The 14467-nt window shown below is 43.2% G+C and overlaps 1 protein-coding gene across 1 annotated transcript in view; it reads right to left on the reverse strand.

The window, feature by feature from the left end:
* Positions 1–2481: 2481 nt before the first annotated feature.
* CDK15 (cyclin dependent kinase 15) overlaps positions 2482–14467 on the reverse strand; it is a 36844-nt gene continuing 24858 nt past the window's right edge. Inside the window, 3 exon segments of the mRNA XM_009500371.2 lie at positions 2482–3029; positions 8449–8588; positions 11206–11254. Of these exon segments, the coding sequence (XP_009498666.2) occupies positions 2920–3029; positions 8449–8588; positions 11206–11254 (299 nt within the window). The 3' untranslated portion in view covers positions 2482–2919.

Genomic DNA, 14467 nt, shown 5'->3' on the forward strand with positions numbered 1-14467 from the left:
ACAGCTGGACCAAAAATGGCCTATGTTTGGCTGCATCTTAATTCCTTGCCATCTCCCCTCTGCTCATCAACACCTGCATGCATTTGGGACCCAAAATAAGACAACCCCTGAATTCAGCTCTAAGCAACCAGTCTGCAATGCACATGCCTAATGCTCTGCTGGTGTGGAACCAGTATGCTGGTAATCCTGTTAGCAATGGCAGAAGCTCTCTCTAGGAAATTATAACAAATAGTCTTAAACAATTCCTTTTGTTGACAACTTTATCCAAGAAGCCATCTTCCCTGGAGACTTCACTCAACTTTTGACTAATCCCCTCCTTCCCTCAGGAGCTCTTTTGTTGAAGGAGATTGTAGGCAAACCCCAGGAATGACAGGTCTCTGTAAGCCTTGGATCAGCTTCTACATTCTTTCAATTGTCAGTCCCCATCTGTCCTGTTTGTACATCAATCTTCTGGTCCAGGGATCTCTCTATTAAGTGACACAGGGCTGAGTTTATTCTGCAAGTCCAGTGTCCAGACTGTGCTGTTATATCTTTGTTGCCAAGTCAATCTTTCTGACATTGCTTTCTGAAAAATAAAAGCCAGGACATCTGCACAATTTATTCTCTTCTATTGAACGGTGATTTTTAAAAATATCATCCCTGTCCAAACTCTGCCCTTTCTTTTATGCTCTCAAAGATTTTGCTTCATTTTGTCAATATCAAGAGTTATTTCAAAGGTCCTTGCTATAATGGAGGGTAGACTCTGCCCCTGTTGCAAAGGAATCCTGTTAGGATAAAAGTCCACGGCCTAAAGCCTGAATCAAAAGGAAAAATAAATCCTAATTCCAAATATTCTGCAGGGCTAGTGACTTCAGTTACTTTGCTTGTTAACAGTTGTTTGAAAACAAGCTCTAATCTTCCTGTAGATTCATCTACACTTAACTAGTACAGTAGGACATACATATAAGAGGCACTGCATTATTTATCTGCATTTTGAGGGGCAGCATGAGAACAGAAGCAGATTCCAATGATCCATACGTTCCTCCTCAGCAGATAGAGGGAAAGAGGTGGAACAGAGTAGAAAATGGATGGAGTGTTGGCATGGAGTGTATATCACCGTGGGATAGATGCCTGGCACTATCTCTTCCCTTCCTGAAACCAGGAGGAGAGCAAGGAGAAGACTGTGATTATGTTTTGTCCATTGCTGTGTTGCTCAGGGCCCATGGATTCACAGTTGAACCTGGTGTGTTTAGTTTTTTGGTTTTGTCTGCTTTTGTAACTTAATTCAGGTTGGCCAGCAAAGGAAGGCTGGCCAGTTCCATTATGTTCGCGGGAAATTCCAATCTCTCATGTGCCAGTATGAGGCTGTTGTGGTTTAGATGCCTCTCTACCTCTGATTAGATTTGAAAAAGCATACAGAACCCCCTGCTTTCCATTGGTAGCCTATTTCATTTATAACCTTGCTTGCATGTCTGAGTCCAGATGCCTTTTTAAAAAAGAGAATTAATAATATGAACACCGTCACTTATAGAACGTTTTCCTGTAATGAAGTGCAGAAGAAAACTTGAGTTGACATTTAAGCAGGCTTAGTATTTAGCTTAAAAAAAAAAGTACACAATCACTTTGAGGACAGCTTAATAGAAACAAACAAAGAAAACTTTTAAGAGTGTTGTCCCAATATTTTCATGGTTTCACTATTTTAAATTATTTATTTGTGAAATACTCTCAAAATCCGTTAAAACTGGTCCTATCCAAGTTCATTGAACACTGAAGCACGAGGGCCCTCCTCAAGTGAGTTGTACCAGAAGCCTTGGTGGAACTGACAACGAGCTTTTTTGTCAGGATTAGTTCCTTTCTGATCACAGAGAGAGAATAGCTGCCCTCTCTGCACTTAGCTGTGCCAGTGAGCAGGGAATGTATTCAGGCTGCCTCTAAAATCCAATCTGGCCACAGGGCTGGCAGTCTCAGGTCCTTCCCAAAAGGACTTGAGGCTGTCCTGCCTGCCTGCTGCTGTCTACATGATGAGGACAGATGGGGTAGAGAGAGGCTGTGAGACCAGGCACTGAGTGCTGGGACCTGGTCCTATAGCAGGTACATGCCATCTACATGCATTTGAAAGCACAGGAGGGTAGCAGAGGTTTGTCCTGCTATCACAGTTAGGTTGCCTCTTAGCTTGGCAGACAATAAGACAGTCAAAATGATTTGGCTTCAAGATGAGTTTCCAGGTCTGCCCTGCAAGCATGGACCCAGCCAGTGACCTTGACTGGACACATGCTGTTAACAAATGCACAAAGTAAACAAAGAGACAGGATATAATAAAAGGGTATTTTCTGGTAATTTCTTTCAATAGCAGTGATTTTAAGTGATTTTAAGTGATCTTACAGAAGTAGTCTTCTCTAACAAGGAGATTAAAAATTTTGATGCTGAAGCATCTTTTTGAGGTGTGTCATATTAAAGTACTGATTAATTAAAACCAAGGATGCTACAAGTTAAGGAGATTTTGCCTAGCTCTGCTCAGGTTCCATTGTGTGTGAAACCAAAACAAGTAAGCCATAAAATGTGAACGCAGTAGACAAGGACAAAGGTGAACAAAGCAATTTGGTCAGTTTAAGCAATGGGGAAATGAAGCAATATTTTGACTGGGGAGGCGTTAGAGGAAAGGGCACTGGTCTGAGACTTGGGAATCTGATGAAACAAACCCAAACCTTCTATTCCAGTGAGCATTGAGCATTGGGGGCCATTGGCTTGCTGATCTCTTCTCTCTGAATGTGAGATATCCCACTTTGTCCTCAGCCTGGGATGTGGTCATTGAGCCCTGGGTGTCAGTTCTGTTTTCCCACCTTCAATACGCAAAGAAATTCATGTGCTAAGCATGACGCAAGCAGCTTTGACAGCGGCAACTACACGCTTACCCAAGAACTAGTCAATCATTCCTGCTTTCTACCAAAACTTCCCTGAACCTCCTGAGAGATGGCCTTTTTGGTAAGAAGCAAACACATCACAGATTTCAGGTTGCAGTCTCACTCCTGAAACTGTGAGCACTGGTTGTCCTGTGGAAAAATCAGGTTAAAGGAAAAGCTGAAAAATGGTCTTTTTCCTTCATGGTACCACTTTCCTAATGCTCTCCTGTGACATTAGCCACTATATAAACTAATTCAGGATGCTATTTCTCACCGCTCTGTTCCTTCTGATTTTTTTGGAAAATGATTTCTTTAATCTAGGCACCCTTCTCCAGAAATCTCACCTACAGTTTCTTTTTCTTTTTTTTCTTTTTCTTTTTCTTTTTCTTTTTCTTTTTCTTTTTCTTTTTCTTTTTTCTTTTTCTTTTTTCTTTTTCTTTTTTCTTTTTTTTTTTTGAGCAACCAGCAAAATATTATTTGGTAGAACAGTGGTGGGAATGCAACCCGCTAATCAAAAGGATTCAAATGGATCTACACACTGCCAAGCTCTCTCCTTCCCACCCAGCAGAGGGGGAAAAAAAAGAAAAAGAAAAAAGAGATAGAGCGAAGGCACGGAGCTTCTCTCCTTCAGCAATCTCACAAATGCAAAACCTTCCACTCCAGTGACTCCTCATTAACTTACCAAATCTGACAGTCTAATTATCGTAGCTGCTTCACACTTAGAATAAATAAATACTAAAGTGGGTGTTTAAAGAAATTGAGCAGTGAAATTCAGTCATCTAGACAGTCAATAGAGAGAGAGTTTATTTTAAATTTTTATATTCTTATGTATTTATATCATTTTAGGAAAGATAATGAGATAGTTGTCTTTCAGGCTAATTGAGTTCCTAGGCTCATGGTTGCTTGCTGTCACCATCTCAAACTTAGCTTTAACTTTTGTGCCTTAGAAATCTGATCACTACATCCCCATTTGCTCTTTTCTGCTGATAACTGGGTGAAGGCAGAAGTGCACCTGAGGATGGCAAACAACTACATGGGAGTTCCAGTCCAGATGTCTTTCACAGCAAACAAGACAACTAAATCTTCTCAGATTTGCATTTAAGAGTGTAAAGGGAAAGTGGAAGTTAAAGAAACCTCAGATATAACTTGCAATTAGACAAAACACAGAAAAATGTCTGCTAACCTCTGATGCAATAGCATCTGCCTCCATGAAGGGTATTAACAGCACTCTCCCCCAAGAGCAGTTCATCTCTATGAACAATAAGACCTTTATAGAGATTCTCTGGCCTGAGATCAATGGGAGTCAGAGCATTTGATCCATGTCTGTAGGACTTTGTTTCCACAAGTCATGTGGGCCAAACTTTCTGCCAGTTGTGCTTTTGCAAGAGCATGAGTTGGGGAGTGAGCAAAGGAAACCTTCCTTCTTTTCCCATCTTCCTCTTCACCCTGTGCTTCTAAACAGGGCCCAGCACCTGCCAGCACAATGTCTGCTCCAGACCAGCACCCGGGAAAGAGCTTAAGCAGGGCAACATCTCCAGGGGCCTGTGCCCTTGGCACTTATCTGCTGTGGTGATGCAATGGCTCTTTCCTAGGGTGGTGGCTTAATGACATAATACAAAACCTCAGTGCCCTGTCAGTATTTATGCAAGCAGACCTTCCACCACTGTGGAGGTCAGGCCAGGTGAAGTGAGGGGTATTTTTCCTGAGTAAAGTGAAGATTTGCTTTATCACCTCACAGAAGAGACTGCTTCTGGTTCAGGAGTGACAGTTGATTTGCTGCTTAACACCAACTTTGGTTTCTTCCCTTATTGAGACACATTATAAACCAGATTCATACAGCTGGTGGGAACTTCACTTTATAGCTGTCTGATTTGTAGTGAAGGCTATCCATTTGCTGTATACAGAGGTGGCAAAGCACAGAGGTAGAAAAGTGCAAGTGACTATATAAACCTTTTAGCTATGTAGAGGAACCTAGGGAAAGCAGCCAACCCAAACAAGATGTCCATGAAAGCCAGCTCTTCTTTATATGTGCCCTGTGATAACATCTACCAGCGCTGTCTAATCCCAACAGTAATTGGAGTTTTGGTAAGCAATGGCTTGCAGCCTTAACCTCCTTACTGCCTATGCTTGCTTTGCATTAGTTTAGATACAAGAAGCATTAAAATGACAGTGCTTTGTCAACATCAAGCCTTCCCCCTCTCCTTGTCTCTGAAAAGCTGAATAGTGGGCTGTTTTAGGAGAAATGATAGTGTCATCACCACCTGGCACACTGGTTTTGATTGCTGGGAGGAGCCAGAGACCAACTGTACCCAAAAGGAGCAAGTCTCTCCTAGTCAAAGCCAGGATCACATCCATGCAACACACAATCCTCCTCACAGAGCACAAATAGGACTTCATAACTAACTGCTGTGCCAATGGAATGCCCAGGGTCAAATGTCTCCTGAACTGTGAGAAAGGTCTATACTGAGCCTGGACATCAGTCCAGTGGGGACAGGATCTGAGGTGCCAGCTCAGGCCTCCTTGGCCCCTGTGCCTGGGTTGTTTGGCCAGAGCTCTTCTTGCAACATGTTTTCTTGGGAGCACACTGATATTAACCCCAAATCCCACTGCTCACCTTCCCTTCACTGCTTGCGAGCCTGCTCTAAAAGATTTGAGGGCAAAAGAGAGGGAAAATAAACCAAATCCTCAACTAAGAATAATAAGCTGCAATTTTTACTGTCTGACCTGTTGACAGCAGAGTGAGATACCTGCTCAGAGGGCCCTTTGCACTTCAGGACTGACACTGAGTTGAGAGCACAGCTCATGCTTTCTTGATTCAAGGATCTCATCTTTCTTCCAGGAGTGATTAATTGGACAGAAAACATTCTGCTTTAGCAGGTGGCAAAGGGTTAGACTGAAGTTTTATCAGAGCTGCTGCAGTGCAGGGCTGCACTGCACAAAGATAATTGTCTCAGGATTGGCTTAGGCCAGAAAAAGGAGAGCAAATGCTCCAGTTTCACAAAAGGTCATCACTGACACCCCTTAGGCTACTGGCCACAGTGGAAGGAAACTAGAGAATCCCATGCTCCTCTCCTTCATTGTCACGTCCAGAGGTGGTGGTGGTGTGTATAGAATTAAGGTCACCAAGATGATGAGTGGGGTTTGAACCTGGGCCTTAGCAGCACCTTCTAGACCTAGAGGCACAGGAGCGAGCAGCTGTAGGAGATGCTCATCTGTGGACCAGCCCCACTCAGGGGCAGAGCGTCTTCCACTCTTACAGCATGGGCTGCTCTTTTCTTAAAGCACTTTGCACCCAGATGAGCATAAGCAACAGCAACCTGTTCCCCTCTGCAGGAGCTGATCACCAGGGAGCAAAGAGCCCCTTGTTCCATCTCCCCCTTTCCCAGGGGCAGCAGCTAGCCTCTAGCGATTAGCATTCCCCTCAGTAATCAGAAACATGCTATTTGGAGGGGTACTCATTTTCAAAACACTGATTTCTGTAATTATTTTTCCCAGGAATTGACCTTTGAAAAACATCCTCTGGCTTCTAGCTTGTCATAGCCACTTATATAAAGGACAGTTATGGCTACAATTATTTCATAAAAATAGAAAATTATTTCTTACAGGAACCTTTTATTTTTTCAAATGTTGTTTCCCATATACTATCTCACACACTTTAGGATCAACCCCCTCCTCCTTTCACCTTTCATCTCCCAGTCATTCTTTGCCCTTCTGCTTTAACTTTCTCCTTCAGAGGATGGGGACTAGTAACCAGCATCCTCCAGAACAAAGTGGGAAAAGAATATGTTTAAAATTTGCACTGTTATCATAGAAACCAGAATTTTAAAATTGTACAGTTAAATTCCAAAATAGTGTGATGCCAAAATGATACAAGAGAACAAATGTCTTACACGATGATGGCAGTAGGGATGGCTACATGGGAATTGCCTAATTCAGAATTGCCTAATTTTTACAGACTTAATGAGTAACTCATGAATATGGTCTTGCATGATCATACTGTACTTGTTTCAGCCCTGTGCACTTTGATTCTGTTCCCAACACATTGGTTGCTATGATAACACCATGCAGCTTCCTGTCCACAAGGTACTTCTTGCCACAATATGGGCGATAATAAATATGGGATGGTGCATAAACCCAGGTGAAATGAATCTATCCCCTCTCTGGCAGTGTGTCAGAGAGATTGACACATTATGCCAATCTGTTTTCTCATTCCTTCTATTTCTCCTCACTTTCTCCCTTTCACTCACACTGTCTCTGTACCTGTTTTTTTCCACACTCTCTCTCTCTCTCTTGGCACTGACACTTTCATCTTCTCCCTTGGGGATTGGAGATGTCACTGCGGGAAGTGCTTGTCCGCCTCTCCGGCAGCAGCAGAGCCCTGTGGCTTTGACAAACCTCATTTAATTGGGAGGAAGCCAGGAGGGTTTGAAAGAACTGAAACATCCACGAAACTCCTTTTATCAGGCATAATTTAAACTCTGCATGGAAAAAACCCTATATGTATAAAGAAAAGTCAACTTCCCTCCTGCTGTGCATGCTCCCCTCCTCCCCCCCCGGCACAGGCAGGCTCCTGCGAGATTCCATCTTTTCATTTTTCTAAAAGTGTCAAAGTAGATTTGTGCTCTGTGGCTGGGTGAACAGAAAAGGAATGCAGATGTCTCTCACTCATGCACATAGACACACAGAGCACCTTCTGAAGGGCGACGGTTTGGGAGAGACGCTAGCTGGCTGCTCCTTCACTTGGGATGTGTTGCAGGAGCCAGAAATAAAGTTTTCGAATAGCTTGACAACACAGTCCAAGAAGGCTTCTTAATTGCCCCATCTTAAAAAAACCCACCAAACTAACTAGTGTAGTGGGTGCCCAGGAGGCAACGGGGAATGCGAGGGCTAACTGTCCTGCTGCCCAATAGGAGGGAGCTTTTCCTAGTGAGGAACAGAACCTGTAGCTTGAGAGACCCTGTATTTATTGTCAGCTCAGGGCACGAGAGGCAGATCTGTGTGTATGCAGCTGTGTGCTTAAGAGAAGGGAGCAAGGGGAGAAGAAAATAAACCAGGTAAAACTCAGGGAGGACAGGGTACAAGGAACAGCTGTTGTCTCAGAACATCAAAAGGGAGCAGGAGGAGTGGTCCAAGGGAATTGGGGCTAGCACATTGTGCTGAGCAGCTGGGAATTCAGGACATCAGGAGGGACCAGCATGTGAGTTACACTGAATACACAGTGTGAGCCAGCCCGAGGAAAAGCTCTGGGCCCCTGGGGTTACAGAATGGGGGAAAAATGACCTGTCAAAGCATATACACCTCCGCTTTGTAAATGTACCATGGCGGCAGCCCATCCAGGCCCCGTTCTAGTATTAACCTGTGGTCAAGTGGAAGAAAACAGAAAAACAAGCTGTCAGATTTGCAGTGGGATGTAAACTTTGCAGCATATGGGAGTGAGGAGGGAGGGCAGGCAGGAAAGAGAGAGATGTCTGGCTGAATGGCAGAGACTTTCAAAGTACAGAAGAAACTCATAACGAATAGCATGTGAAGTAGCTTTTTCTTGGTGAGATGAAATTGAGATTTAACTTACCAGCAGGAACCTGTTAGAGCTGAGGAGGCAGAGGGCTGAAGAAGCCATAAAGAAGCATATCTTTTGCAGAGATCCCACCTCGAGGGAAGGCTGTAAGCATCCTGGAGGCCAAATCCTCTGCTGCTGGTGCCCTTCTCAGCCTAGGAAAACAGGAGAAAAAAATAGCATAGGAGATGAGCACAAGCCAGAAAGATGGAACCAGAAATTGACCCAGCCCTCCTCAGACCTTGAGGCAGAGGTAGTGGGGAGATGCAGGGCAGCTGGATAAACCCACCCCAGCTATATAGCTTTCCAGGATATTAGCTTTTCCGTGTGAGTTTGGTTATATTGGTATATATGCATCCAGGATTTCAGCTCAAACTCATGTTTTCAGAGCAATTTTGAATATAGATTGTTATTTTGTAGGAAGATGGTTGTAAGTAAAAGGGAAAATGCTGCTGGGTATACTATATTTTACATGTCATAACTGGAATATCAGAGGTTGCTGTTACCAGTTTACAGTGACATTGCAAGTGCACAAAATAATATGACTGGCCCGGTGCGCAGACCGGAGATAAAAACTAAAAAACTAAAGAAAATACCATATCCCCTTTTGCAACCCTAGTATCAGTAGTGCAGTTCATTGTAAAATGTGTTGGGGGTTCATGGAGATGAATCTGTTTCTCAGGATGGTGCTTAAAATAGATGTAATAGCACATGCTCCATGCCCAGCAAATACCAATGCCAAGTGGCTGCTTTCTAGAGGAGCACACAGCTGGGGACACGGAAGTGGAAGAAAGAAAACAAACCAACAAGGAAACAAATAAAAATAGTAATTTAGTTTTACAGCTTTTACTTTGTTTGTTTGTTCTGATCATGTTTCAGCATCAGGAGGCCCATCGGAGCATGGCCTGTTGTGCTTCCTCCCTTGGCCCCCACCAGTGCTTCCCCTCCAAGTGACATCAGGCGCTGGGATCCCCTTGCCCCTGCACTCCCCCGCCCTACACAGGACATTTGACATGCTGACATTTTTGTTATGAGGAGACAAAATATAAAAAAAGAAGGGAAAAAACACAGAGACAGAGGCAGAGAGATCCTGAGAAACAGATTTATAAAAGGTATCTGGCCTCACTGTGGTAGGTAACTGCTGAATTCTCACTTCCGGCAAAACAGTTCAAGCCCCTTGAGACCCAAGCCTTTGGGATGCCTTGGGAGCCAAAGCATCCACCCTGAGGCTGCTTGCTAGAGCTGCACCACAGGCTGCCCTTGCCATGGCAGCGTCTTACTGGAGACCCTCTGCCCCCTCAGTCCCTGCTGCCGCAGGCTCCCACACTGGGCAGCAACATGGTTCAGTGCTTCCCACCATGGCACAGGCTTCCTGGTGGTGGCGGAGCTCTGCACAGAGCTCCCCTTTGATTTCTTAATTGGCCATGGAGAGTCATGGCTGAGTGGTCTGAATGAAGCAGCTCTTTCCTTCTCAAGAGCCGAGCATGCTAAGGCAGCCGTTCAGCCATACCGGCATAAGGACTCTGTAATGTAGAGTTAGAGCTGGCCCACATGCAGCCCAGAGCTCTGCAGCAGAGGCGCTGGGCCAGCCTGTCAGTGTAATGGGGCCTGTCATGGGATTATGGCCAAAAATCAGAAGTGCAATACAGCAGAGCTGCAAGAAATATAGTTATTTCTTTGTTCAGACTGAGGATTTATTCAGTTCTAGGACCTGTATTATCAAGGTGTGGGACATGCTGAGCTTTGTGTGTTTCTGAAGATGTGTGTGACAATGGCTGGCATTTCAGGAACCTGTGCTTTGCTGAAAACTTCAGCACATTTGTTCAGCCATTCAGAACTGCGTCTGGGAAACCCAGCTCTGAAGGGCAGCACAATTCCCTCCAAGCAGGGCTGCATCCCAAGCAATGAGCTGAACAGATAATAAACAGCAGAGATTAAAAGTAAGGCTACATCCTCAAAGAATATTTGATTCTTGTCTTGTGCATAAGCACAATCCTGAGGACAAATCCTGTCTAGTCTTTTCCTACATATCTATAAAGCCTGTTGTGTGCCTTAAAATCAGTATTGGGGAGGGATTCCATTTTAATGACTATCTGAGCTAGGTTAGGGCATTTTGCATGATTATAAATTTATTTCACTGACATATATATACATTATGTGTGCATGCGTGCACACGCGCACATATGCTTGAAAAATACTCCCTTCTTTTAGCACACTAGGGAGTGATTGGGCGGTGTTGCTGTGTCCGGTCAAGCTGAGGTATGTAACCATGGCCCTAGTCTCATAGCTTTTGGCCACTGAAGAATGTGATTTTTCCCCTCCTAACTAATCACAAGATTATTTCATTTTCTTGTGAAAATGCTGTCCTAGCACGTCTTCCTTACCACTGTTGAGCAACGTTCCTACAGTCTGTTTCCAGAAATGAGAACTGGGACAATGCAAAGCCTGTCTTCAGCCTGGGCAAGAGGGCCTGGGAAAGTACAACCTTCTGAATTGAACTATGCCCCGCAAAAAGCTGCTCATAATGTCATTGAATCACTGCTTATCTGAGAATAATCACTACTCCTCTGAGAATAATAAACTCACTATGTGCCTACCTCTACTGCGATCTCTCAAAATCAGTTGCTTAACTGACGTTAGATCTGCTTGTTACTACAGAGCCACCCGGCATTTCCTGAGCTTGCCAAAAGAGCTCATTTCAAGTTAAATTATCGAATCAAGAAACAAATAAACCCAGAGGCGATTTTGACATTGCCATTACAGGTAGCTTACCTGTCACAGATGACTCAGAGTCTCTGAGGTCTCCTGGAAGCAACCAGTTCTAGAAAGTGTAATATGCAATCACAGAATTAAATGAAAATGCAGCCAAAAACCATTCTTTGAGCCCTTACAAGAAACATGTGCTCAGAATTTCAAAGGGCCCTATAGAATCTGTCATCTTAGTATTTATAAATATACATTATTCCTATAGGACTTGAGTACCAGCACTGATGTTAATAAGGCTGTTCCAGTTCTGTAACCCTTTCCTTTCATACATCTGTGAATATAGGCCTCGGGCCTCCTTCTGTTACAGTATGACAGTATGGGTCTTAGCTTTTCAATAAAAGCAGTATCAGTCCCTAAAGCCTTCACACAAAGGAAGCAGAAAAAGGTTTGCAGGCCTTAATCCCCAGCAATTGTCTTGGCTTACCAAGGGCCTGCTGAACTTCATGTATTGCCCCGTGGGCATGTGGGGCTTTTCTGCATGGATCTGGCAGAAAAATGGGATGGGGCAAAGGCACTTGGGTCCCACTCGCTTCTTGCCCACTGCTCTTGCTGTCAATCCCTCACTATGTTTGTTGTTTATCAAGTTAACCATTTTGATGCAGGCTTTGTACTTACTGATTCAAACACCTCTACCAGACTGGAACTTTGCAGACTTTGCAGTTTTGGGAAGGCTGTTATTATTGTTGCCATTTTTCAAGGACATATTTCTAAACATTGTGGGAAATGTAGAGGGATACATTCCTCAAACATTTTCTTTAAAAGAATGAATTTTTCTCAGGCTTAGATATGAATGAATGTCTTAAGCCTGGAAGATTTCCCCTTGGAGCTGATCAACAGAGATATTTTCTTGCATCAGAAGGGCTGTAATTTCTACCCAGCTACATTTTCCTAAGCACCAGAGATGAATGGTGCTCTAGCCACAGAAAGGAGAGCAGGAAGGGTGGTGTAGACCTCTCATCCAGCCCAGCCTGGACAAGCTTTCCCTGTGGCAGTGAGACCACCAGGAAGCAAGCACCACTGGTCTGTTGCCAGTAGACTCAGAGCTCAGCTGGGGCTTCTGCTGCACCATCTGAGAGCATCTGCCCTCCCTTCCTGCCCAGAAGCACCAGCCGCATCATTCAGTGACAGAAGCTGCCAGTTGCAGGCAAAGCAGGAGTCCCCTCTGCCTTTGCCTACGTGGGCCATTTCCAGAGTGCCAGGCCCAGGGGCTTGGTCACTCAGTGTCTGACTTAATGCACAGACAATTTGAAAAAGTGCAAATGACTGAACTTTCAGCACTTAACCTTTCCAACAGCAATCTTTCACCATTAAGCGAGGCAAACAGGTTGTTAAACTTGTCTATCACAGGGTAAGTAACAGTTCACAACTGAAGTGTTCTCCTACACCCAAACACTAAGGTAATTGCTAAAGCAGTAAATCGCACTATAACTTGGGACAGGATTCATGACTGTTTAAGTGCCAGAGCACTGGAATTATCACCAATATACAGAAGTTATATATTAGTATCTTCAATAGTCCCTTCCCAAATCAGTCACCGAGATTAACTCTGGCAGAACATTCCTCTTGGATCACTAACAACGTTTTCTCTGTACCCTCTTTCCTTCATTTTGTCCCCTGAACTGTAAAAAAAGTGTAGAAATAAATTGTCCATATTGAGTAGAAAGGCAAAGTTTCCAGGCAGAATAGAAGAAAAACAATTATAAAAATGTTTTTTGTGTGAGGTAGAAATTTTTACCTCTTCATAGATCTGGCCAAAAACTTTCAGATGTTGTCACTTTCTGCCAGAAAATCTTGATTTGTGAAACGGAAACATTCCATGACAATATATCAATTTCCTTTAATATTTAATTAAAATTTCAAGATTGCTTAAATATTGTACTTTACTGAAATATTAACATTAATATTATTAATTGAGTTTAACATAAAAGTTAAAAAATGCACATTCAGTTGATAACAGCAAAGTGTTTCAATGATATCTAAGTGAAATGTCACTTTAGTTTTGTGGAGTGCATTTTCAGGATTAACATTCCAAAGAGTAAATAGGATTTTCTTTGCATTACAGATAGAAATATCAGCTTGCTTACTGGCAACTGGGAGGAATACCTGAATTATAGCCTCAATATAGTCTCAAGCAAGTCTCTTGACTTAAATTTATCATTTATATAACATGGAGATTAACAATTATCTACAAGGGGTAGTGTAAGAGCCAGTGAGCCAATGACTGCTGTCCCTGTCCAAACACATCTTTCAGTGGAGAATTCTGCTTGAATGAGGACTGCCAAATTCGCCACTTGGAGTAGACAGAGCTTTGATTATAAATGGAAGATATAGGTAAGAAAACAGTGTGCCTGTGCTCAAGGATTTAATGCAGTTAACTAATCCACTTTAAATCAGTTCAGATTAATCTCCTGACTGACCCCTTATAGACAAACCCTTAGAGAATGCCGAGGCCCCATTGTGTCGAGCAGGGTAAGAACAGAGCAGTAAATATTTTCCCTACTGTAAGATTAAGACCAATCTAAAATTGTAAAACATCATAAACAGCTACTCCTTAAAGGTAAAAGATAAAGATAAAGAATATTTGGATATCATTCAAAAAAGTGGATGAACTACTGATTTAATCACCTTACAATGATGATATAGACATAAAATGATGGGATTGTGTAGAGCCAATTGGCTTTTTCAACAATACAGGTAGATGTTATTTTCTATCCATATGCAAGGCAGTGTGTGCTAATGAGGAAATACCTTCCTATAAGAAAACCCAGGTGGAAGTGGCTAATGAACTGATAATGAGGCAAGCAAGCCAGAGGACAAAAGTTAAACTTTCCTAATTGTTGAAGCAAGAGAAGGAGGATGCCGACTGCTGCTGGATGAAGGTGCTGGGGTTGCTGGCTCACAGAGAAAATTTCTCTCATTAGTGAAATCTCTGTGGCTGCAGGACAGAAGCAGAGATCTGTCTGTGTGGCAGGCTGGAAACTGCGGTCTGTGCCCAGTGTCAGACAGATAGGAAGCTTCCCTACAGCCAGACCAGCATATATTGCACATTAGTTACGGCACTGCTCTTCCTTTTGGGATCAAAGCCACATGCAGTTTATTATGACAATAAAAATTTCTTCGCTTTAGAATTCAGTTTCCAACCATCCCATTTGTTAAATGAAGCATCAGCATAAAAAGTGAGATTAAAAAAAAAAACCACTCGGAGTGCAGACTTCATCTGCATTCTCAAAACAGTCACTTGAAGTTTGCGTTTCAGAGCCTGCTGCTT

This window comes from Phalacrocorax carbo, chromosome 5, assembly GCF_963921805.1.
Source record: "Phalacrocorax carbo chromosome 5, bPhaCar2.1, whole genome shotgun sequence".
Taxonomy (NCBI): Eukaryota; Metazoa; Chordata; class Aves; order Suliformes; family Phalacrocoracidae; genus Phalacrocorax; species Phalacrocorax carbo.